Source organism: Marmota marmota, unplaced genomic scaffold (genome assembly GCF_001458135.2).
Source record: "Marmota marmota marmota unplaced genomic scaffold, marMar, whole genome shotgun sequence".
In the NCBI taxonomy this organism is placed as follows: Eukaryota; Metazoa; Chordata; class Mammalia; order Rodentia; family Sciuridae; genus Marmota; species Marmota marmota.
The window spans coordinates 5233312-5254276 of NW_026000102.1; the positions used below are offsets into that span (position 1 = coordinate 5233312).

General features: G+C 58.6%; 1 protein-coding gene across 14 annotated transcripts in view; it reads left to right on the top strand.

Annotated features, from left to right (window-relative positions):
* Positions 1 to 20761, top strand: part of Nphp4 (nephrocystin 4) — a 91860-nt gene extending 71099 nt beyond the window's left edge. For 8 of the 14 annotated variants that reach the window (XM_048783737.1, XM_048783739.1, XM_048783735.1 and 5 more), the window contains 13 exons: positions 1229 to 1409; positions 4515 to 4640; positions 6559 to 6767; positions 10280 to 10506; positions 10631 to 10817; positions 11348 to 11431; positions 15918 to 16074; positions 16636 to 16721; positions 17339 to 17424; positions 18319 to 18490; positions 18892 to 19071; positions 19329 to 19472; positions 20151 to 20761. In XM_048783737.1, coding sequence (XP_048639694.1) covers positions 1229 to 1409; positions 4515 to 4640; positions 6559 to 6767; positions 10280 to 10506; positions 10631 to 10817; positions 11348 to 11431; positions 15918 to 16074; positions 16636 to 16721; positions 17339 to 17424; positions 18319 to 18490; positions 18892 to 19071; positions 19329 to 19472; positions 20151 to 20291 — 1980 coding nt within the window. In that variant the 3' untranslated portion in view covers positions 20292 to 20761. The other 6 variants (XM_048783738.1, XR_007340809.1, XR_007340810.1 and 3 more) reach the window with 6 other exon arrangements.
* Positions 20762 to 20965: the final 204 nt, after the last annotated feature.

Genomic DNA, 20965 nt, shown 5'->3' on the forward strand with positions numbered 1-20965 from the left:
CTGGGGCAGGGTCTGCCAGTAAGGACTCAGTTGCTGTAACCCTCCTGGTCTTCGGACTCTTGTTTGTGCCTCCCACCCTGGCCCTGACTGCCCGAGAGCAGGGTGGGGTGCACAGGGCCAGATGGGTACGGCCCAGAGGCTGGCAAGGCCTGCAGATGAGAGGGTCTGGGCTGCTGCACACGTGTCCTTTTTAAGGGTGTTGGCCTCTTTAAGTCCCTGTGGCTCGGTGGGCGAGGGTGCCGCTTTGTGTCTGTTCACGGCTCCTCGTGAGGCTGACGTTATTTCTTATATTTATTGCCCCTGCTCAGAGGAGTCTTCCCAGACCTCATCTTCCAAGGGTCCTGGCCTGGGGACGTGCATGCTGTGAGTCGGGCAGTGGGTACAAGCCGCGCCAGGCCAGCAGGTGCTGCGTTGATGGAGCCGAGGGCAGGCTCGGGTCTGCCTCTCCACTCCCAGAGGCAGGTGCTTTGGTTGCAGTGAGAGCTGGAAAACATTCCACACCTCTGCTTTGGTCCAGGGAGCAGTAGAGAAAGTGCAAGCGGGCTGGAGCCGTGTGATGGCAGCACGGTCCCCCGCACGCCAGCAAGCTCCTGGGCTCAGGCGGAGGCTGGGGGTGGAATGTGAAGACCCTGGCCGGCAAGGTCCTGGCTCTGGCGCATCCCTGTGCTCTCTCTGCCTGACTTCCCGACGGGCCTCAGCCCCGTGCTACAGCTGGCCCTTGTGCCCTGTGGCCCCTGCCCGGCCCTCTGGGCACCTCCAGCCGCAATGAAGTCGTGCAGGCTGTGCTGTGCGCTCCTGCCCTGCTGGCCTCCCCTGCCCTGCTGGCCTCCGCTGCCCTGTGCCTGTGCTCATCAGTTCAGACTGCTGCCCAGGTCACTCCTGAGTGCCCTGAGTTCGGCTCAGTGGAGGGTCCTTATCTCTTTCTACTGCCCACCTCTGGTCCTTCTCCCCGTGAAGGGCAGGTGCCAGGCCACTGTGCATCCCCAGGGGCAGTGTTTTCAGGGGGCAAGTTGGGTCCACTTCCAGAGTCTCTGAAGAAGCCCCTGATGTTGAGGGCTCGCGGTTTAAGGAGGTCTCCCCCGCAGCGTGTACGTGGTCAGGGCTCTCGGGTTCCTGGCCTTCCCCACGCTCAGTGGTCTTTCTCGGGGCTCTGGAGTGGTTGCACCTGCAGGGATCCCTGGGCGGGGTGGTGGAACCCAGCTCCTGAGCGCCTGTCTCTCCTTCGCAGCACCTCCTCCGCCAGGGGCGGCCGGCTGTGCAGGTGCCACATGAGCTCGAGGTCGTGGCGACTGAGTATGAGCAGGACGCGTCTGTGGTGAGTGGAGACGTGACCAGGTTTGGCAGCGTCAAGCCCATTGGTGTCCACACGGTGGTGAGGGGCCTGCTGCACCTGACCTTGGCCAACGTGGGTGAGTCCTGGCAGCTTTGCCTGGGTTTGTGCTGTTTCTGGGGACGGCTGGTCTCTGCTGGAGCGTGAGGGCCAGCGGCAGCGTGGGCGCTGTGTACTTGGTAGGAATCAGCAGGAGGCAGGTCAGCTTGGCTTCAGGAGTCCACCTCAGTTACTGACCAGGACTGAGATCCTTGCCACCTCAGACTGGCCCACGTGATGTCTCTTGGTGCTCTCCGCGGGTCATCCCAGCGACTCGGTGACAGTCCTCAAGTGGCTGGATTCTGGGAGGGTGTTCCTGTTTGGACGTGCAGTCAACATAACTGCCCGTTGCAGAGGAGAGGAGATGCTCCGCACCCTCCGAGCAGCTCGGGAGGGTGAGAGGGGAGTTTCTCTCGGGCACTGAGATCTTGAGCAGATGGAGTCCCACGGGCTGCTGGCAGAGACTGAGCAGAGTCCTGTTCTCATTCTCTGTGTCTGGGCCGGGGTCAGGGGCTCGGCATGGTCCCACCTGGGCTTCCCGTTTCCAACAGAGGGCAGCGATGGGGTTGGGGCTGCTCAGTGCTGATGGGTGGAGATCTCCAGAAGCTAGGTGCCTGCCTGTGGCCACCCCAGAGGGCCAACAAGGATCCCGCTGGTCCTGTGGCACACCCACTGATCTTCCCTTGGGGATATTCTGAAACGGTTGGGCTTTTCTAGGCAAAATGGGAAGTGCAGTGAGACAAGCTATTGGAAGGTTCTGGAACACTCCACGAGGCTGGGACACAGGCCTCTATTATCTTATTAGGGAATTTTCCATTGCTCAAAACCTGGTCTGATCTGGCGTCCTGGTGACCCACGGGCCACTCCACCATGTGCAGGCACAGCACAGGGTGTCAGAGCTGCGGTGACAGCGGGAGGGAGCGCACAGCCCATTAATTCTGGGAGGCTCTGCCTGCTTGTCCACAAGTGTAGACGCCGAGACAGCCTGGAAGGCAGACAGTGCGGACCCAGCGAGGCTCAGTTAGGTTCTGGAGGAGTGAATGAGCCCCATGTGAGCGGCAGGCGCTGTCTGAGCACTCGCCGAGCTGCAGAGGCCTCTGCTCGAGCCCCTGGCTGCGCTTACGTTAGTTCACCCGCCCACAAGTGTGCAGTGACTCCAGGCCTTAATCTTATCTTGAGGAGAAAGATGGGCTCCATTATATGTTATCTTAAATTGTCATTTTCATACTTTGCCTGCGCGAGAGAGATAAGCCCAGGGGAAGGAGAGTTGCGGCCTGCAGGAGGGACTCTGAGCACCGGAGGGGAGCTGCGGCAGGGGACCATGCTCACGCAGCAGTGCGCACCCCTGCAGCTGCGCTTGTGAACTTTGTGCTTTTTTTTTTTTTTTTTTTAAAGAATAAAGTGGTATGGCCTTTATTTCTTTATAAAATTGGCTATTGTGCGTGGCACAGAGGCGCTGCCAGTGCATAGGAAGACCTCTGTGGGAGCCTTCGGGGGCAGAAGCGGGCGCTGCGCAGCGCCTGTTCCAGCGGGAGGCCGAGCAAGGACGCAGGGTTGCCTGTGGAAACGCAGCCATCTGCCAGTCCCACTCAGGGCTCCTGGGTCTTGTGGTGGGCAGAGGACTGTCCTCTGGCTTGGTGCTTCTCCTCCCAGGCCCCCTGGCTCCTCAGCAGTCTCTTCCACACTGTGTTCTGATCCGTGGCCTGATCTTGACCTTGAAACAAATTCCTCGGTCGCTGTCTTCCAGGGATGGCCAGAACTGTGTTGCTTTCTTTCCCCTGGTGATCTGGTTGTGAAATAGGCCAGCAGGTCAGCTGGGAAATTGGTTCTCACTTCTGCAACCTCCTGCAGGCAGCTGTCAGGCAGTTGTCCCCGTAGGTCAAGTGTCTGTGTCCTCAGGGAACGTAGGGCAGCCAAGTGCATGCTTCAAGGAGAGCCAGGATGTGGACTTTGACAAGTGACCGAGGTGTGGGGCCAGACAGCTGGTGGTGGCGTGCCGTGCTCAGCCACAGGCCACTGCCTGAGCCCTGCCTGCGTGTGTGGAGGCCCCTGCTGCGGGCACCTCATTCCCTGGCATCACCCTGTCTCACCAGTGTAAGGTGGCACACTGTGCCCATCCCCACTGGAGGAGGCATGCGGATGTGAGTTTGGCTCACCTGGTCTATTTTCCCATCTTTCCAATAGTCAGTGCTGTAGGTGCGAGTGCCCTGGGTGGGGTGGGGATGCGGCGGCCTGCTGTGGCCTCCTCTGTGGGTCCATGTGGTCCTGCTGGTCTCATGGCTGTGGTGATTGTCATCACCCACCCTCCTGGAGCCCAGGCTCCAAGAATGGTGTCGCCCACCTGTGAGCTATGTGGACTGGATCCCAACCTTGAAAGAATTTCCTGGGTCACTGTCTCCCAAGAGCCTCGTGCCACCAGGCTTGGAACAGGCCAGTGCTCATCACAGTCAGATGCAGGTGGACCTGAGGCCTCACCTGTGGTTCAGGGACCCACTGGCCATCAGATGCAGGCGGTTGAGACGCCAGGGGGTGGGTGTACATGTGACCCGGGGAGGTACTGCTCTCCTCGGGGCTGGGTCCTTGCCAGGCCCTGGGGCACTGCACTGTTCAGCTGCAGGGAGGTGTGGCCAGTGCTTCTGGGTCTCCATCTGGAATTGCCCCAGTGCCCCAGCTGGGAAGGCTCTGGCCTTCAGGTAGCATGAAGGCTTGTCCTCCAGCAGTGCCCAATTCCAGAGGCTGAGGTTGCAGGATATGTTCCCTGTGACGGTCCAGAAATCCAGGGATGAGAACCGTGTTGACTGGCAGGTGTGGTGGTGCACACCTGTACTCCCAGTGACTTAGGAGGCTGAGGCAGGAGGATCAAAAATTGGAGACTAGCCTGGGAAACCTAGTGAGACCCTTTGTCCAAAAAAAAAAAAAAAAAAAAAATGTGAGTCCACAGACAGGTGCACGGCTCCATCCTCACGGTGGGAGGGTGGGAAGGTGCACCTCAGAGACAGTGCAAGGGGCCCTGCCTGCCAAATAGCGTTCCGAGCAGAGGTGGGTGCTGGGGTGCTGGCTGAAGGCTGGAACCCTCATAGCAAGGGCTGCTGGTTCGTCAGCCTCCCCCTTGGTGTCTGTTTCATGCCGGATCCTTTTTATTCAGGTCACACGTGTGAACGGCCAGTGAGGGGTTCTAGCCTGCTGCCACCCTCCAGGTCTCGGGTCATCTCCAGTGACGGAGCCAGTCGCTTCTCTGGAGGCAGCCTCCTCCCAAGGGGAGGCCCAAGATGTGAGTCGAGGCTGTGGGGCTCCCTGGGTGGTGGTGAGCGGCACTGTGGGGCAGGGCAGGACAAGAGGGTGTACATGTTGTGTTTGTGGTGTTGGGGGCCCTCTGGGGCCGGGGCAAGTGGTTGCTGTGACCAGCTTCCGGCCTTGATGAGGGTCCTTTGGACCTACTGTCCCCACCACATTCCCCCAGGCTGGACCCTGTGGCCAGCAGTGTGGTTTCATGGGGAGATGGTAATTCTATGGCAGCGTTCGGGTTTGGTCAGCTACTCACCACAGGGAAGGGGAAAGGTCAGGGTGGACCTCAGCTGATTTTAAAAGCACATTTGAAACTCCCCATTGGTTTCCTAGCCACTTACAGAGCTTTGGAAAGAAACACCTGGGTCTGGAGAGCAAGATCTGGGTTTGGCAAAAGTACTTTTCACGGCAGTGAGGTGCTGGGAAATGAAACCCACAGACCTAAATCTCAACACGCCATTTGAACTAAAAATGGGTAATGCTTTTTAAGTGGCCTTTTCCCCACATGTTGTGGAGAGTCTCCTGTGAATCTGAAACAGCCGTGTGCCGTCCTGTGTGGGTAGTCCTCTGACTTCATTGGCCTTGAACCGGAGCTCCAGGAGCGAGGCAGAGCCATGGCTTGTTGGAGCTGGGTGGGGCTCTGGGTTCCATCCTGCAAGACCTGGAGGACGCCACTGTCCAACCCCTGAACCTTGAGGCACAACCGAACTCTTCCAGGGACAGAGGCCTGTGTGCTCAGCAGAAGCTCGGAGGGACCCATGACCCAGGGGAGCCTTGAGTCTGTTTTGGGCCCGCTCCTCATTTTAATGTGGATATTAAATTTTGGAAAGCTCAGCCGTGATTCTGGGCTGGGCTTCCTCCCATATGCCTGCGCCCTTAGACGTGGAAATGCCCTTTAGGGGTGGTAAGACATTGGAACCAACTTGTGGCATCTAAAAAGCAATTATATGGCTTTAAAATAGAATGATGGCGAGGGACCTGGCAGTGGCACTTGTGAGGGGAGAGGAGAGCTGCTTGGGAGGACGCCCTCCGTGTCTGATGGAAGGTGGACCTGGCCAGGAGGGTCCCTGCAGGCCTTGCTTAGCCCAAGGAAACTTCTGGTGGTGGCTGTGCGCCAGGAGTACCTGGCTCCTAGGTCGGGGTGTCCCTTTACCTGGCCTTCCTGGCCCGGCAGCTGGATGTCAGGGAGTCTCATGTGTCAGTTCTTGATGTGGCCTTGTCCCTGAAGGTAGTCCCACCACCACCACCTGTAGCCCTGCCTCCGTAGGAGATGGGGTAGGATGAGCACAACTCTGCTTCTGTCACCTGCTGGTGGCTTTCCTGGTGCTCAGGGTGTGAGTAGCCCACCCTCCAAGGACATAGGCTGTTCTTGGGCTCGGGTGGTCCAGGGGCATTTGGAGCCAGGCTTGACTTGAACTCCGTCTGCCTCTGACACACTGGGAGGCTTCCAGCCAAGGGACACAGCCCCTCATAGCCCCCTGCTCCTGAGCTGAGCTTGACTGGTGATGGCACACGTGGGCTTGGGTGAGGGTGCCCTGAGAGCACAGGACGCTTCCCGGAGGGGCCGCCTCTGAGCTGCAGCCACATCCTGGCTGGTGTTGGTGCCCTTTAGATCCAAGCACATGAGCCTCCCACCAGAAAGTCACCTAACGGAGTATCCAAGGACCAGACTCCAAATTCTTTTTATCTGAGAGGCTGGTGAAAGAAGAGGTGCTGTGGGGCTCAGGCTTGGGAGTTGTCGTCTGTCAGCACCTTAGAACTCGCAGACAGGACCTACAAAGAAGAATCAGATTCACTCTTGGAGCTTCCTGTCTGGATAAAGTGGTTCTGGGTGGCCCACCACTGTCTGCTTGGAGAGCATGGACTGTACACAGTCACCCCTGACTCCTTTTCTGACCCTTCAGCAGGAAAAAATGTGGTCCAAGCACAGAAGCTGGCCGATGTGGACAGCGACCTGGCCGCCATGCTGCTGACCCACGTGAGGGGTGGCCAGGGGCTCCAGGGTGCTGGCCGTGAGGCTGATGCTGTCCGTAGGCGCAAGCTGGAGAGGATGCGGTCTGTGCGCCTGCAGGAATCCGGAGGGGAGCCGGGCAGCCGCAGAACAAACATACTGGTGAGGGTCCAGGCTGTGTACCCATGTCTGTCCTCCCTTCTTTCTGGTCCTCTGTCAACTTTCTTCCAAATCCTGGTTACAAGAGACAAGAAAAATGGGACTTTTCAGCCACCAGGGGCAATTTTCAGGTTGGAATTTTCTGGAACTCTTTTAAGTAAAGCTGATTCTTAGGCTTTACTCTTGGAAGTTGCTTCCATTTAGCTTGGCCATGCCTTGGAGCCGGGGTTTTAAGAAAGCTGCAGGTGATTCTGAGGTCCCCCAGATTTGAGGGCCAAGGGCTTAAATGTCTGGGATTATCACTTGAGTCAACTTGACCAAAAGAATTTCCTTTTCTGGCTGAATGTCTGAATAGACCGGTAAGGTTTTGCAATGAAGAAATGGGGGAAGAACGGCCACACCTCATGGTATGTGAACCTGTGCTGCCACCAACACCCCCGGGGTCATGGCAGCATGCACCGGCTTAGCCCCTGCGGGAGCCATGTGCACTGGGGGCGGGAGATGCCTTGGTCCCTGCCAGGAGCCTGGGGAAGGCAGAGAACCAGCCTGTCAGCCTGTGGGGAAGGAGGCAGTGTAGGTGGGAGGGTGCCGTGGGGGAGAGGTGGGCACGTGAGCCGGTTTTGGTGGGCTTGGCCTCCGGGGCCTCTGCCTGGCCTCCATGCCCACAAGTTCTCCCCAGGCAGGCTCCGTCAGCTGTCTGGCGGGCTCACTGAGGGTTCCCTCAGGGAGTGGTGGGCCTGGAACACAGCGGTCCTCAGTGGCAGTGGCTGTGTGGTGGTGGCTCTATCAATCTGGCTAGCTTGCTGTCACACGGTATGAGGAGAAGTGAGCCAGCCAGGCGTGGAGGCAGTCCAGCCACAAGCTGTCCCCCAGTTTCCCATGATGTTCTGAGCTGGTGGCCTGCAGGAGGTTGGTGAAGTGACTCGAGGGATCACATGTCAGAGGTTCCTGTCACTTCCAGAGCCTTTACAAGTCAGGGCCCTGTGGAGCAGCGGTGCTGCGGCGGAGTCAGCCTGTTTTTGTTGGGCCGGCTTGCTGGGCCCCGCCTGGTCCTCTGTGGGGCAAGTTTACTGCATCCTGGGATGGCCTTGGCCCCAAGGGCTGTGCAGCAGGCAGGCGGGGGACCCCGGGTCGTCTTGTAGCAGGTGGCACAGCCCCAGGGAGGCAGAGCTAGGCATTAGGCCAAGTGTCGCAGGGCTTCTCAACAGAAGGTCCTGTGGCCTGTGGCTGGGAGCAAGCTCCAGCAACCCGATGCCCTACCCTGTAATACCAAGGGACACTCTGTCCCTGTGCCTCCTCTTCCTTGTGAGGGTCACAGCCTACTGTGTGTCCAGTGCCCATAGTGACTGCCATGATCAGTGGTAGCCACTGCATGTGTGCAGCCAGAGGCCTGCAGGGAGACCCTGGGTTGAGAGGGAGGCTGCCACTCTTGTTCAGGGGTGAGGGATGCTATGGGGTTGCAGGTGACAGGAATCCAGCATGCAGTGGCCTGTAGCACAGGTCCCAGGCCCTCACCCTGATTTCTGGCCCTGCTGCTCTGCTCAGTGGCTGTCCCCACACGAGTCCTTTGATGCAGTAACTGCACAGCCCCAGGCAGGGCCAGCTGTATTGTTCACCAGGGTCAGGTCCCCCCCAGCTGCCCTCTGTATAGCATCCTCACCCTCCACCTCCCTAGGTGGCATCCCCACAGCCCAGGCGTGACCCCTCAGCTGCACAGTGATGTTGTGCTCCCAAGAGCCATGCTGTCATGCCAGGCCGAGGGCCATGGAGGGGAAAGCTTGCTTCCCAGAGGTACAGTGAGCAGACGGGCCCGTTGTCTCACTGCCTACGTGATGTGCCTGGGCCTGAGCCAGTGTCTAGGACCACACTGGGAGCGATGAGAGCCGGGAACCGAGGGGCGCAGTGGGGACCATCATTGTTTTTTTGCTTGGCTTCGAATTGGTGGAGGAGCGAGATGGGAGAGCAGCAGCTAACTGCTCTCTTTCTGATGGCTCTCTGCTGCTGACACTGACCTGGAGCGCTGGCTCGTGTTGGCAGCAGGCAGCTTCCTGACCCTGAGCCTGGGATTTAAGGACAGACCCGCCTGACCTGGGCACCGCCCGGCCTTCTCCACAGGAGGACTGTGAGCCCCTAATTGTGGGAGCTCCCATGGTGTCTCCAGGCAGGTGGCCCCAGAGGGAGGAGCAGAGGCAGGGCAGCACCGTCTGGCCAGATGATGTCCTGGGCCTTTCTAATCAGGAGTCACCCTGTCTCCTGTGGGTGGACAGGGGGTGGGGCGTTAGGCTGACAGGGTCCTTGTGGCATGGAAGGAGACAGGAACGGGCCAGAAGGACCCCCTGCGGCCCCGAGCATCCATTGTGCTCACGTTATACCAAGTATGGTCACCCCATGCCCTCCCTGGACAGCTGGTCTAATAGGCAGTCTTGCTCGTGTCTTCAAGTGGGCCACTTCTTAAAGCCTGCCACTGTATCGTCCTGGGGACTGCGCCACCGGTGGGCAGAGGAGATGTAGGCCCCTCCACTGGGCACACGTCAGAAAGGTGCCCGTTCAACTCCTGGTCCCTCCTCATCCTAACTCATGTCTGGCTCTGGGACCCAGCTCCACCATCCAGAGGCTTCACTGCTTGGACAGGGTCTTGTGGCCAGATGCCCATAAGAGGCCTCCAGGGAGAGTTGGACACCCTCTACTTCCAACTCCCATCCCTGCAAGGAAAAGGCCAGGGCTTTGGACGTTGGCCAGTTGGTATCAAAGTCACTTCCTGGCTGGCTTCAGTCAAGTCTGTGGGAGCTGCAGGCAGCCTGCTCACTGCCATCCCAGCTCTTCAGCCTTGGCAGGAGTTCTCTGTGCCTGGCCAGGTGGACCTTGGAGCAGCTGCCGCCTGGGACACCCTGGTGTGGGGAAGGCCCCGTCTAGGCCTTGAAGCAGCCTCACTTTTTAATGTAAGGCCCAGACGTAAACCAGCTACGGAACGTGCCGGGCTGTAGCTCTGTGTCTCGGCGCGTGAGCAGGCGGGGCTGAGCCTCATGGACTTGGACCCAGTGTGAGGCTGCTGGGAACACTGGGATGGGGTACAGGGGACACGCCTCCTGCAGACCTGGTCACAGGCCGGGCTCTCAACACCACGTGGGGACCTGGGGGCCAGCTCTGTCGCCAGGCTCAGGTTTGAGGCCATTCTTTCCTCTTTGAAGCCACAGTGTCCAGCTGCCCTGCTGAGCCTGGGTGCCAGCCTTGCCCCTGGGAGGGGTCTCGGGAGCAGGCAGGGCGCCCCTGCCATGAGGCAGAGAAGCTGGGGTGCCGTGCGGGCCTCCCCATGGAGGGAAAGGTGTGCCCCTTCCCTGTTCTGATGCTGTGAGGCTCTCTGGGCTGGGGGGGTGGGCTGGTCCCCGAGCCTCAGGCCAAGGCAGGGTCAGTCGTGCTTTTCCAGAAGTCTGATGCCCTGGAGTGGGGCGGCACACAGGCCCCGCCCAGGAGGGCACACACCCGGCCTGTCCAGCCAGCTGGCCCGTGTTTGACAGGCCCAGCAGAGCGTGCGGGCACAGCACTCGCGGGACCTGCAGGTCATTGACGCCTACCGGGAGCGCACCAAGGCCGAGAGCATTGCCAGCGTGCTGAGCCTGGCCGTCACCACGCAGCACACGCTCTACGCCACCCTGGGCACTGCTGAGTTCTTCGAGTTCGCGCTTAAGAACCCCCACAACATCCAGCACACGGTGACCATCGAGATCGACAACCCTGAGCTCAGGTGACAGCTCCTGCCTGGCCCCTCGCTGGGTCTGTGCTATGCTGATTCCTGTCCCCCGCGGGGGCGGCTCTGGGGGAGGGCGGCTTTTGCCCACAGCCCCGGCCTCCCCACTGCCTCCCTCCAGTGTCATCCTGGACAGCCAGGAGTGGAGGTACTTCAAAGACGCCGCCGGCCTGCACACACCCCTGGAGGAGGACATGTTCCACTTGCGCGGCAGCCTGGCCCCCCAGCTCTACCTGCGCCCCCGGGAGACCACCCACGTTCCCTTCAAGTACCAGAGCTTCTCTGTGGGTCGGCCAGCCCCCGTACAGGTGTGGCCCAGGCCAACAGGGAAGTCCCTTCCCGGCCATAGAAAGGGAGAGTGCCGACAGGTGTTTGTAGTGTGCCCGTGTCTGGCAGGTGGCCTCTGCCCTCCACCCTTGTCTGCCCGCCTTGCCACTCGGCGCCTCCTCTGTACCTGTGCCACACAGGCAGCCCAGGCCCTCCTCTCCTCCCGCCAGGTGTGTGTGCAAACCTGGCGAGAGTGGGTGGGTGCCCCACCCTGCTCTGTCCCGTTTGCCTTTACACACCAACCTGGAGGCCTTGGGTGACGTGAGTGTGTGTCCCAGCGTCTGACTGACCTCTGAGGATGCGCTGGGCCCAGCTGGCTCTGTGGATGGGCCTGGGATTGAGCAGACCTTTGCTCCAGGCACAGCGGGGAGACACGCTGGAGTCTGTGCCTGGGGGAGGCTGGCTGGCAGCTGCCGGGAGGGCTGGCGTGGGGCACGCAGGGTACGCAGGGTGGCCTTCAGGAGCTGCCGACTGCGCCTGCCACCTGCTCCTGCTCCGGGGTTCCTCACAGGCCTCTGCTGAGCTGAGCTCCGGGAGGGGCACAGACGCCGGATCACCTCGGAAGTCCAGCGCCACTTTCACCAAGCACGCCAAGGTAGGGGCCAAGACGACATCTCAGTCATCCCACAGCCCTGCAGCGCCGTGCGTCCTCCTGTCCTCGGAGGCTGAGTGAAGTGTGCTGTGTCTCTATGGTTCCCGTTTGGCCCTGACCCCTCCCTCTTTCTCTGCCCTCCCGGAGGGAAGAGATCTGGGCCAACTTGGGGCGGGGCTGGGCCGGGCAAGGGTTGAGGTGGACGTCCAGCAGGGCAGCCACAGCTGTGTCCAGACGTTGGCAAAAGCTGGTGAAAGCCTGCTTTGTTTATTTTTTTTGCCTTTGCTGATGGAACGCGTCTGCCCTTTGTTGGGGCTGTAGAGGATGTCGGGGCTGGGACTCCCACATGCGGGAAGTCCCAGCCACCACCCTGCTGCCACGACTGTTGGGAGGGGGGTTGTTGGGGCTGCTTCCCCTGCTGAGGGTCTGGGTGGTCAGGGCTGCGGGTCAGGGCTGCGGGTCAGCCCTCGGCGGGCAGGTGGTGTGCAGGGTGGGTTTCACTGTGCCCGCGCATAACAGCCAGGGCGAGGTGGGCTTCAGGGAGAGCACAGAGGGTTCTGTTGGGTTTGGTGTCCAGGGATTAGACAGAATGACTCCTTCCTAGAATTTTTGAGACCCTCCTTTGGAGGGGGAGGGGTTAATGGCAACTGTATTTGGGAAGAATCAGATAAGGGAACTTAAAATAATATTTCAAGTATTTTTAGCAAAATGATGATCCTTTTGCATGAATTTGGAGTTTTAAGAAAAGCCTCAGAAATTTGAATGAGTTTACCCATAATTGCTGCAGGGTGGACCTCTGATAGATAAGGACTTTCATCCTGACCATGTGCCGTGGTCCCTGCCCCTGAACTAACAAGGACCCCGAGCCTAGTCTGACGTCAGGTGCTCATGGTATTTACAGTTGGACAGTTTGGGTCGGGACCTGCTCTCCTTGGACTGCCCATCTCTGAGCCTTGGGTGTTGGTGAACATGTCACCTGCAGAGGCCCCTGTGGCTGGTGGTCCTGGGGGGCTCGGGTGCTGATTCCCTGGCGTACCTGTGGTGAATTCCTGCCCACTGTCACCTGAAGGCTCACGACCATGCCTGCTGTTCCCTGGGTACAGATTGGTGGCGTCCCAGTTCCGCCACTCTCCTGTGGTCTCCTGTCAACAGGAGCTCCCCCAGCAGCGCTTTGGCCCCCCTGAAGCACACGGGTCCTGTGAAGTCGGGGCACGTGTGAGGTTCGTTCCCTTCATTTATGAAAATAATGAGCTGTGGCCAGCAGCTCTCCACGGACGGTGGGTCTTTGTTTAGATGGCTCACTCCATGCAGACTCTGTTCCCTAGATGCTGACACTGCCCTCTTTGCCCACTGCTGTCCTTCTCACATTAACTCTTGTGCCTTAAAAAAATTATTTTGAAATAATTTCAAACTTAGAGAAAAGTTGCAAAAATACACAGAGTTTTCACGGTGTTTGCCCGGATTTCCTGGTTGCTAACACTACCCACATTTCCTTATCATTCTCCCCATATGTGTGCATATTTTTTCTTGAAGAGCTGCTTCTTTTTTTTTTTTTTTTGTTTGGTACCAGAGATTGAACCCAGGGGTGCGTTACTACTGAGCCACATCCCTAGTCCTTTTTATTTTTGAGACAGGGTCTCACTAAGTTGCTTAGAGCCTCACCAAGTTGGTGAGTGTTGAGGGCCGCAGCCGAGTCGGGATGACGCATGGCATTTTTGCCAGAAGTAGTGGTTGAGAGGTGACGCCAGCGAGCCATTAAGATGATGACTTTTGAGTTCTCGTGGAGTTCCCGTTGAGTTCCAGTTGAGCTCTCGCGGGGATTCCTGAAGAGTTCGCTTTGGTTGGGGAAGTGCCGGAGGAGGGATTCCGGTTGGTGGTTCCTGGAGGAGCCGCGTGGCGTTCGGGAGAGTTCCCGGGAGCGTGTGTGAAGTGTGCTGGTGGAGTTCAGAAATAAAATTTGTTCCTGCTTCAGTGGCTCGTGATTTGTGCCCAGCTAGACTGCGGCAGGTGAGGCTGACTTTGAACTTGGAATCCTCCTGCCTCAGCTTCCTGAGCTGTTGGGATTACAGGCGTGCACCATTACGCCTGGCTTCTTGAACAGTTTTGAAAATAAATTATTGACCAAATGCTCCATTGTGCTCTGAAGCTTAGAGCTGGTCTGTCCTGAAAACGTAGAATTGTGAGGATCCTGAATTGGCGTGATCTTGTCACAGGCCCCGTCCCCATTCCACAGTGTCCCTCTGGTGCTCGGTCGTTGCCTGCTCGGGCTCCCGGGTGCTGGGTGGTCCTGGCTGCCCTGCTGCCGGGCTCTCCTCTGTGGCCCTGGTGATGCCGAGCTCTTGGCTGGTCGTCTTGCGGAGTGTCCTGTGGGGCTTGCCTGCAGTCTGCTGGTGACTAGAGTCCGCCTGCGCACCTGGGGCAGGATGCTACCACCCAGCATATGCTTGTTCTCAGAGCGCCACTTTGGAAGGAAGGCAGCGTTGATTCGTCCTGTCAGTGGCAGTGGTAGCTTTTTCACTTAGGGTGACATTGCCATACTTTGTCCCTGTAAAATCACTGAAGTATTTTGTGTTTAGAATTAGAAAGTCATGAGTATTCAAGTATTTTGTCAGAAGATATTCCGAGGCTATGGAAGTATCCCGTTTCTTACAGACGTTCACCCAAGGTAGCAGTTGACATCTTGCCTGAATCAGGGACAGCGTGACGGGTGACCTGGGGGTTTTTCAGTTCCACCCTCCTGCTCTGGTGGTTGCATTCTGAGTGAGACAGAGCATTGCCTTACCTGCCCCCCCCCCGTCTGCTCACTCAGTTTTGCATCTTATGGGCTATTCATTCCTATCTTACTGGTTTGTCACTGCCATTGTTTATTTTGCTGCTGACATTTGCATTGCCCCCGTCTGACAAGTGGCAGCCCCTTCAAGCTGGCGCCTGTCTTGTTCCACGTCCCTGCCATCCTTGGAGCCCTTCTCTCTGCCTGGCATAACAGGGAATACAAGCTCCTCTCGTCTCTCCCTGCCCATTTCAGAGTCAGAGCAGGGCGGTAGTTAGAAACCAAGGTTGGTCCTTGGTGTGCTCACTGCTGCTGGGGTGTCACTACTGCTCAGCAGAGGGGCGCAGGAGGCATATGCCTATATGGACATGCACACCCACACATACGTGTGTCCTTGTGCATGTGACATGTAGATATCTGTGTGTGTGCCCACATGTGCACAGACCTTTGTTCTAACTGTATGGGTTGAAGACCATAGACTCACACTGTGCTTCAAGACCAGGCCAGCACCACAGGGTTTATTCCTGTTGTCTTTCTCCATGTTTGAACCCCAGTGTCTGATAGTGAGGAACCTGGCTCCCATTGTCTTTGACATATTTACTTATTTGCCTAGTTTTCCTGTATATAGCCAGTCTTTGACCACCCTGGTCAGACCCCTTTGGCCCTGAAGCCACCGGCCATGCTGGCAAATGTGTGTCCATCTGTGTATTTCAGAGACCCGGACAAGAGTACTGCAGCTTAAGGCTTCTAGCAGTGCATTTGCCCTAGGGTCCCTGTCCTGTACTTTAGACTTACTGGAGGAATTCTCCTCTGTGATGGTGCCACCAGCTTGGGGTCCTGCAAGCTCTGTTGCTTTGTTTTCGTAATAGAGCTTTCCTCTTTAGTTCTAAAAATTAACCAAGGAGTTCACAGACTGTCAAACAAGACAGAAAGCTCTTGAATCTGTGCTGCTTGCCACTGCCTCCGGGGTCACATGTGCATGCGTGTGCTTGTGTATGTATGCCTTTGTGTCCACACACTTGCCTGTGTGGAGGACGAAATAAAGATAAATAAGCACCACTCTTGAATGTAAGTTTTTTGCAATAACTTTTTGAAGAGGAGGCTTTCTGTTCTGAGCCTTCTTTTTTTTCGTACCAGGGGTTGAATTCAGGGACACTCAACCTCTGAACCACATCCCCAGCTGTATTTTGTGTTTTATTTAGAGACAGGGTCTCACTGAGTCGCTTAGTGCCTTACTTTTGCTGAGGCTGGCTTTGAATTAACGATCCTCCTGCTTCAGCCTCCAGAGCCGCTGGGGTGACAGGTGTGCATGACCACATCTGGCGCGTTCTGAGCCGTCTTGGTTTCAGCACAGCCTGCTTCTCTGTCTGGAAAGCCCTCAAGCAGAGGGCTCAGTCCTGAACACAGCTGCCCATTACCACCATGGCCTGGTGAGGGCGATGGCGAGGCCTTCTGAGTGACTGCCACACACCCAGGGGGGACTGCAGTGGGGACAGCATTTAAGGGGCATGCCTTACTTGAGAGGATGGCAGCGGCACGTTCACTGTCCACTCAGGACCCCAGTGCCCTGTACTGTGAACCCTGTCCCTGCATCTCTGACAATGCCTGTCTTCCGCCTCTCTTGAGGAGGGCAGTGAGATCTCTGTGCTGCCTTGGGAGGGACGTGAAGCTGCACAGTCTGTGCTCCTGTCCCGAGGCCTGGCTGCTGCTGTCCTGCAGGTGCTGTTCCGGGCCAGCAGCGGGAAGCTCCTCGCTATGCTCCAGCTGACCGTGGAGCCCCAGCCCCACGTTGTGGACCAGATCTTCCGCTTCTACCACCCGGAACTCACCTTCCTGAAGAAGGCCATCCGCCTGCCTCCCTGGCATACGCTTCCCGGCAAGTCCCCTGCCGTTCCTGTGGTGGCCTCTGGCAGGTTGAGCTGGTTGGAAGAGGCCTCTGCCCAAGGTGGCAAGTGGCATCATGGAGTCCCCCATGCTGTGTGGCAAACCCTGCCACCACCCTTCTGCCTCCTCTGATGCCACCCTTCCAACCCTAAGAGCTCTGGGCCAGGGCCTGTCCCCGTAAGAAGTGAGGGCCATGGAGATGGCTTCCCCCCCGGGGCTCTCCAACGTTCTGGCAGGTACCTTCACAGCCAGGTGAGGCCTCTGTGCTTGGTGGGGCTCCTGTTCACCTCTAGGTCACTCCCTTTGGGTGACTCTCCATGGAAGGGGCTAGAAGGTCATCACAGAGACCCCAAGGTGATGATCGAGCTGTCCTGTACTGCCCTCACCCAGTTGAATGACCCTGGTCCCTCTGCTATTTCCTCCTGGGTCTGTCTCCCACCCCTGTGGGGACACTGTAGGTCAGGCTGTCAGCTCCTGTGCCCGCGACCTGCAGCCTGCATTGCCCACAGGCCGCGCTAGGCGAGTGGCAACATTGTCCCCTTCCCTGTTGCAGGTGCCCCAGTGGGAATGCCTGGCGAGGACCTCCCCATCCACGTGCGATGCAGCGACCCCAGTGTCCTCTGTGAGGCCCAGAGTGTGGTATGTTGTGGGGACGTTGTCCTCGCCCCATGTCGCTTCTGCTGGGGTTTTAGCTGAGTGGCTTCTTTTCAAGGTGGTGAAGGGCTCTGGGGACACCCTTGAGGGCTTCCCGAGCAGGTCTTTATTTTCTCTGCTAGCAGATCAGTCCTCTGATCAGCTGCATTTAAATTTTAAGAAAAGGCACGAAGCAAAGTGAATAAAACGAATGGTAATTAAGGCACTTATTAATTACCGTCGTCAAGGGATGGCGGCAGTAACTGTGCTATGACTAGCTGGGAGCCTGGATAAAATCTGTGCAATGTAATTATTGAAATCAACATAGAACCAAGGAGCTGCCGACTGCTCCCTCACTGAACAGGCTGGTGAATGCTGACGAGTGCCAGGAGGATGCACCTGGGGAGGGGCTCCCACCTGCCCTGGCTGCACACCTGCCCCGGCTGCACACCTGCCCCCAGTGCACACCTGTCCTGGGTACACACCTGCCCCGGCTGCACACCTGCCCTGGCTGCACACCTGCCCCAGCTGCACAGGCCTCAGGCAACTTTAGGGGCCAGACTAGGGTTAGAGGGGGGAGGCAGGTGGTGCTGGCCCCCATGCCCCCCACGTATGCTTGGCAGGGCCCTGGGGAGCCCCGGGATGTGTTTCTGAAGGTGGCTAGTGGTCCAAGCCCAGAGATGAAAGACTTCTTTGTCATCATTTATGCGTGAGTACTCAAGACAACAGATCTGGAAAGGGCAGGTGGGGCTGGGGAGGGGCAGGTCGGGGCTGCTGGTGGATGGGGGGCCGTGCCCATCTGAGAGGCAGGACTGCTGAGTTCTAGGGCCAGTAGGGCCCTGCAGAGGGCATCCTCTGCTGGAGCAGCACAAGTGACTAGAGAGACTCGGATGCTCCCTGCCCACCCAGGGAAGGGCCAGCCCAGGAAGCCTGGCAGCTGTTTCCTCCCCAGTTTATGGGCTGAACCCCTGGAGGGATTGGAGTTGGGAGTGGCTGACACCACCCCAAGACCATGATCAAGTTGCCCAGTTAGACAGCTGCAGTCCCTTCACTGTCTTCTCCTGGGCCCTGTCTCCCAGCCACTTGGAGCCCTCTAACTGGAGCAAGCCGGGAGATTTCCTGCAGGGCTTCCAGGACAGGCCAGGGTAAGGGTGAGCTGCATCCAGGGTGAGAGGCTGCATCAGCCTCCCCTGCCATGAGAACACCTCAGCCCTGACTCCTCCTAACAACCCCTGGAGGTGCGTCACTGGCCCTGCTTTGTGATGCAGTCATGAAGTTTCACAGCCCTGTGTTCAGACCTGTGACCTCCGGGCCCCCCGTCCCCTACACGCAGCCCACCACCCTTCACAGCTGTTCCGAGGCATTTGGGCCAGCTCAGGCCCTCCTTCATCCCATGTGCACAGTCCTAGGTGCAGGGACAGGCAGTGTCTCAGCCCCGCCAAGGGCTTCCGTGTAGGTGGGCAGGTGGAGGCCAGGGCGGAGGCAGCTGGCCCAGCCTGGCCTCCTCGGCTCTTGCCCCCGCCCCTGCCCCCCAGCACAGTCACTCTCAGGGGCTTTTGCTGTCTCTCTGAGGACACTTGCAGACAGCCCCTGTCCCTCGCAGGGACCGCTGGCTGGCAGTGCCTGTGCAGACGTGGCGGGTCTGCCTCCACTCCCTGCAGCGCGTCGACGTCTCCTGTGTTGCGGGCCAACTGAGCCGCCTGTCCCTTGTCCTCCGGGGGACACAGAGAGTGAGGAAAGTGAGAGCTTTTGCCTCGCACCCCCAGGAGCTGCAGGTGAGCCTCCTCCCTGCCGAACTGCCGCAGGGTCCTCCCGGCCCTAAGCTGGCTTTGCTAGGCATGCCGGTGCGGCCACGGGACAGGTGCACCGGAAGGACTCTGGGATCGGAGACGCCCCGGGGACACAACATGAGGCCATGCAGATTCCACCCACAGGCCTGTGTTCTGAACCCAGGTTGCTTAGGGAAGGGTCACCATGGGTGGGCTTTGCCTACCATAGACCCAAAGTGCGGGAACAGGGGCCAGGCTCTAGACCCGGGTGGCTCCTGAGCCTGTTGAGCTGTCACCTGAACAACCTGGTGACTTTGAGTTGCCCTGGTTGGTGGGATTGGGCACCTGGGAGACTTTGTGTCTGTGAACCCAGAGGCTGCAATCTGACTCTCCCCTTGCTCCTGAAGACAGACCCCGCAGGTGTCTTTGTGCTGCCACCACATGGGGTACAGGACCTGCATGTGGCCGTGAGGCCCAGAAGGGCCGGCAGCCGCTTCATCCACCTCAACCTGGTGGACGTGGACTACCACCAGCTGGTGGCCTCCTGGCTCCTGTGCCTCTCCTGCCACCGGCCGCTCATCTCCAAGGTCTGTGTGAGGCTGCGGGAGGAGGCACTGCAGGACTTCTCTGTGCTCTTCAGGTGACAGGGTGTCACCTGGGTATCACCTGCCCTGTGCCCTGGGCTGTCCCGATCCAGGGCCGTGTGGGGCGGGGTGGGGGTGCTTGCTCCTGCACCGTCTGTCCCTCTCATCTGCGTGGATGTCCTGGTGTCTGGGGCTGGGCTCAGGAAGTTCTTGGAGAAGGAGCCCTGGGCCGTGACTGGGACCTGGCCCACCCTCCCCAGGCCTTTGAGATCACGATGGCGGTGGGTGAAGGGAAGGGCGTCAACAAGCGGATCACCTACACCAACCCCTACCCCACCCGGAGGACCTACCGCCTGTATAGCGACCACCCTGACCTGCTGCAGTTCAAGGAGGACACCTTTCAGGTGCTGCAGGGGCTGCACGGGGGCCTTGGGAGGCGTGTGGGAGGGCTGGCGCTGGGTGGTCAGTGCTGCGTCCAGGAGGGGTGAGTCTGGGGATGGTGGCAGGTGCCCCAGCCCCCTGGTGAGGTGCCGGGAGGCAGGAGACTCGCTGAGAGCCCACCGCCTCTCGCTGGATACTCTGGCTGAGAGCACTGTTGCAAGAGGCCTTGGTGGCTTTGCCCCTCTGCAGCTCCTCACTGTTGTGCCCAGATCCGAGGCCGTCCCCCATCAGGAAGGTCGAGGGCGCGTCCTGCGGTGGTAGTACCTCAGGGGTCCGCAGGCAGCCAGCTTCTGAGAGGGCAGGCTGGTGGCTAGGGTCTCCACAGCAGTGTTGGGAGGGAGCTCAGGAGAGGAGCGGCCTCCAGCCCCAGCAGTGCTGCCCTTGCAGGCCTGGTGCCCGTCCCTCCAGGCACTGGGTCCCGGGCTGGTCATGGACGTCCTTTGTCAGCCATGTGCCCCACCTGCCTATAGGGAGCCTACCTCACCTGAGTCACTTCTCTGGACGCTGCTGTGAGGCTGGTGTAGCTCAGTGTGGAGGCCTGCCTGGCACCCTGAGCCTGGGTTCCATCCCTAGCCCTGAGAAGCTGCTGGTAAAGGTGACGCAGCTCAGGGTGGACACTGGGGTCTCAATGCTTCTTCCAGGTGGGAGGAGGCGAGACCTACACCATCGGCCTGCGGTTTGCGCCGGGCGGGAGAGTGGGGCAGGAGGAGATCCTGATTTACATCAATGACCACGAAGACAAGAATGAAGAGGCCTTCTGTGTGAAGGTCATCTACCAGTGAGGGGCCGGCAGCACCTGCCACACACGCCTGCCCTGCGGACCTCCCCTGCCTCTCCTCTCCCCAGCATGTGGCCCTGCCCTGGTGGCCTGGGCCTGGCTTAGGGAGGAGCATGTGTACCCTGGTCATTTTTGAAATGCCTGTGTCTAGCCTAGGGCTGCCAACACTGACCAAGGCCAAGGGTGAGTTCTCAGTGTGAACAGGAATCTGGTGGCCTCCAGTCACCTTATTCTACCTGAGGTGTGCATGAGGCCCACTGGTCCCTCTGTAGTCCATGGAGGTTGTCACTATTTGTAACTTAGTTTCAATTTTTTTTTTTTTTTAGCAAAATGTATTTTATGAATCATCTAAATGGCAAAATTATGTTTTTCTTACTGGATTTTATATGAACAAAATGAACTTTATTTGCTGCACAGTGTTTTATACTGATATCACTTTGTGTTTGTGTCTAAGATCAGACCATCTGAACGCTGGCTTGTGTTCCCTTCTGTGGTTCTTATTTTCCTTATTCCCTGCGGACCTGCTGTCAGAGGGTTTTCCCGTCTGCAGGTTAGCCTGGACTGCCCTGGATTGCCAGGAGGGCCCAGCCCTGTGCCCTCTTGAGAATCCCCTCGGGCCTGGCCCCAGGGCAGAGCTGAGGGACACCACTGAGACCGCGAGGGCCCCCAGAGCACTGC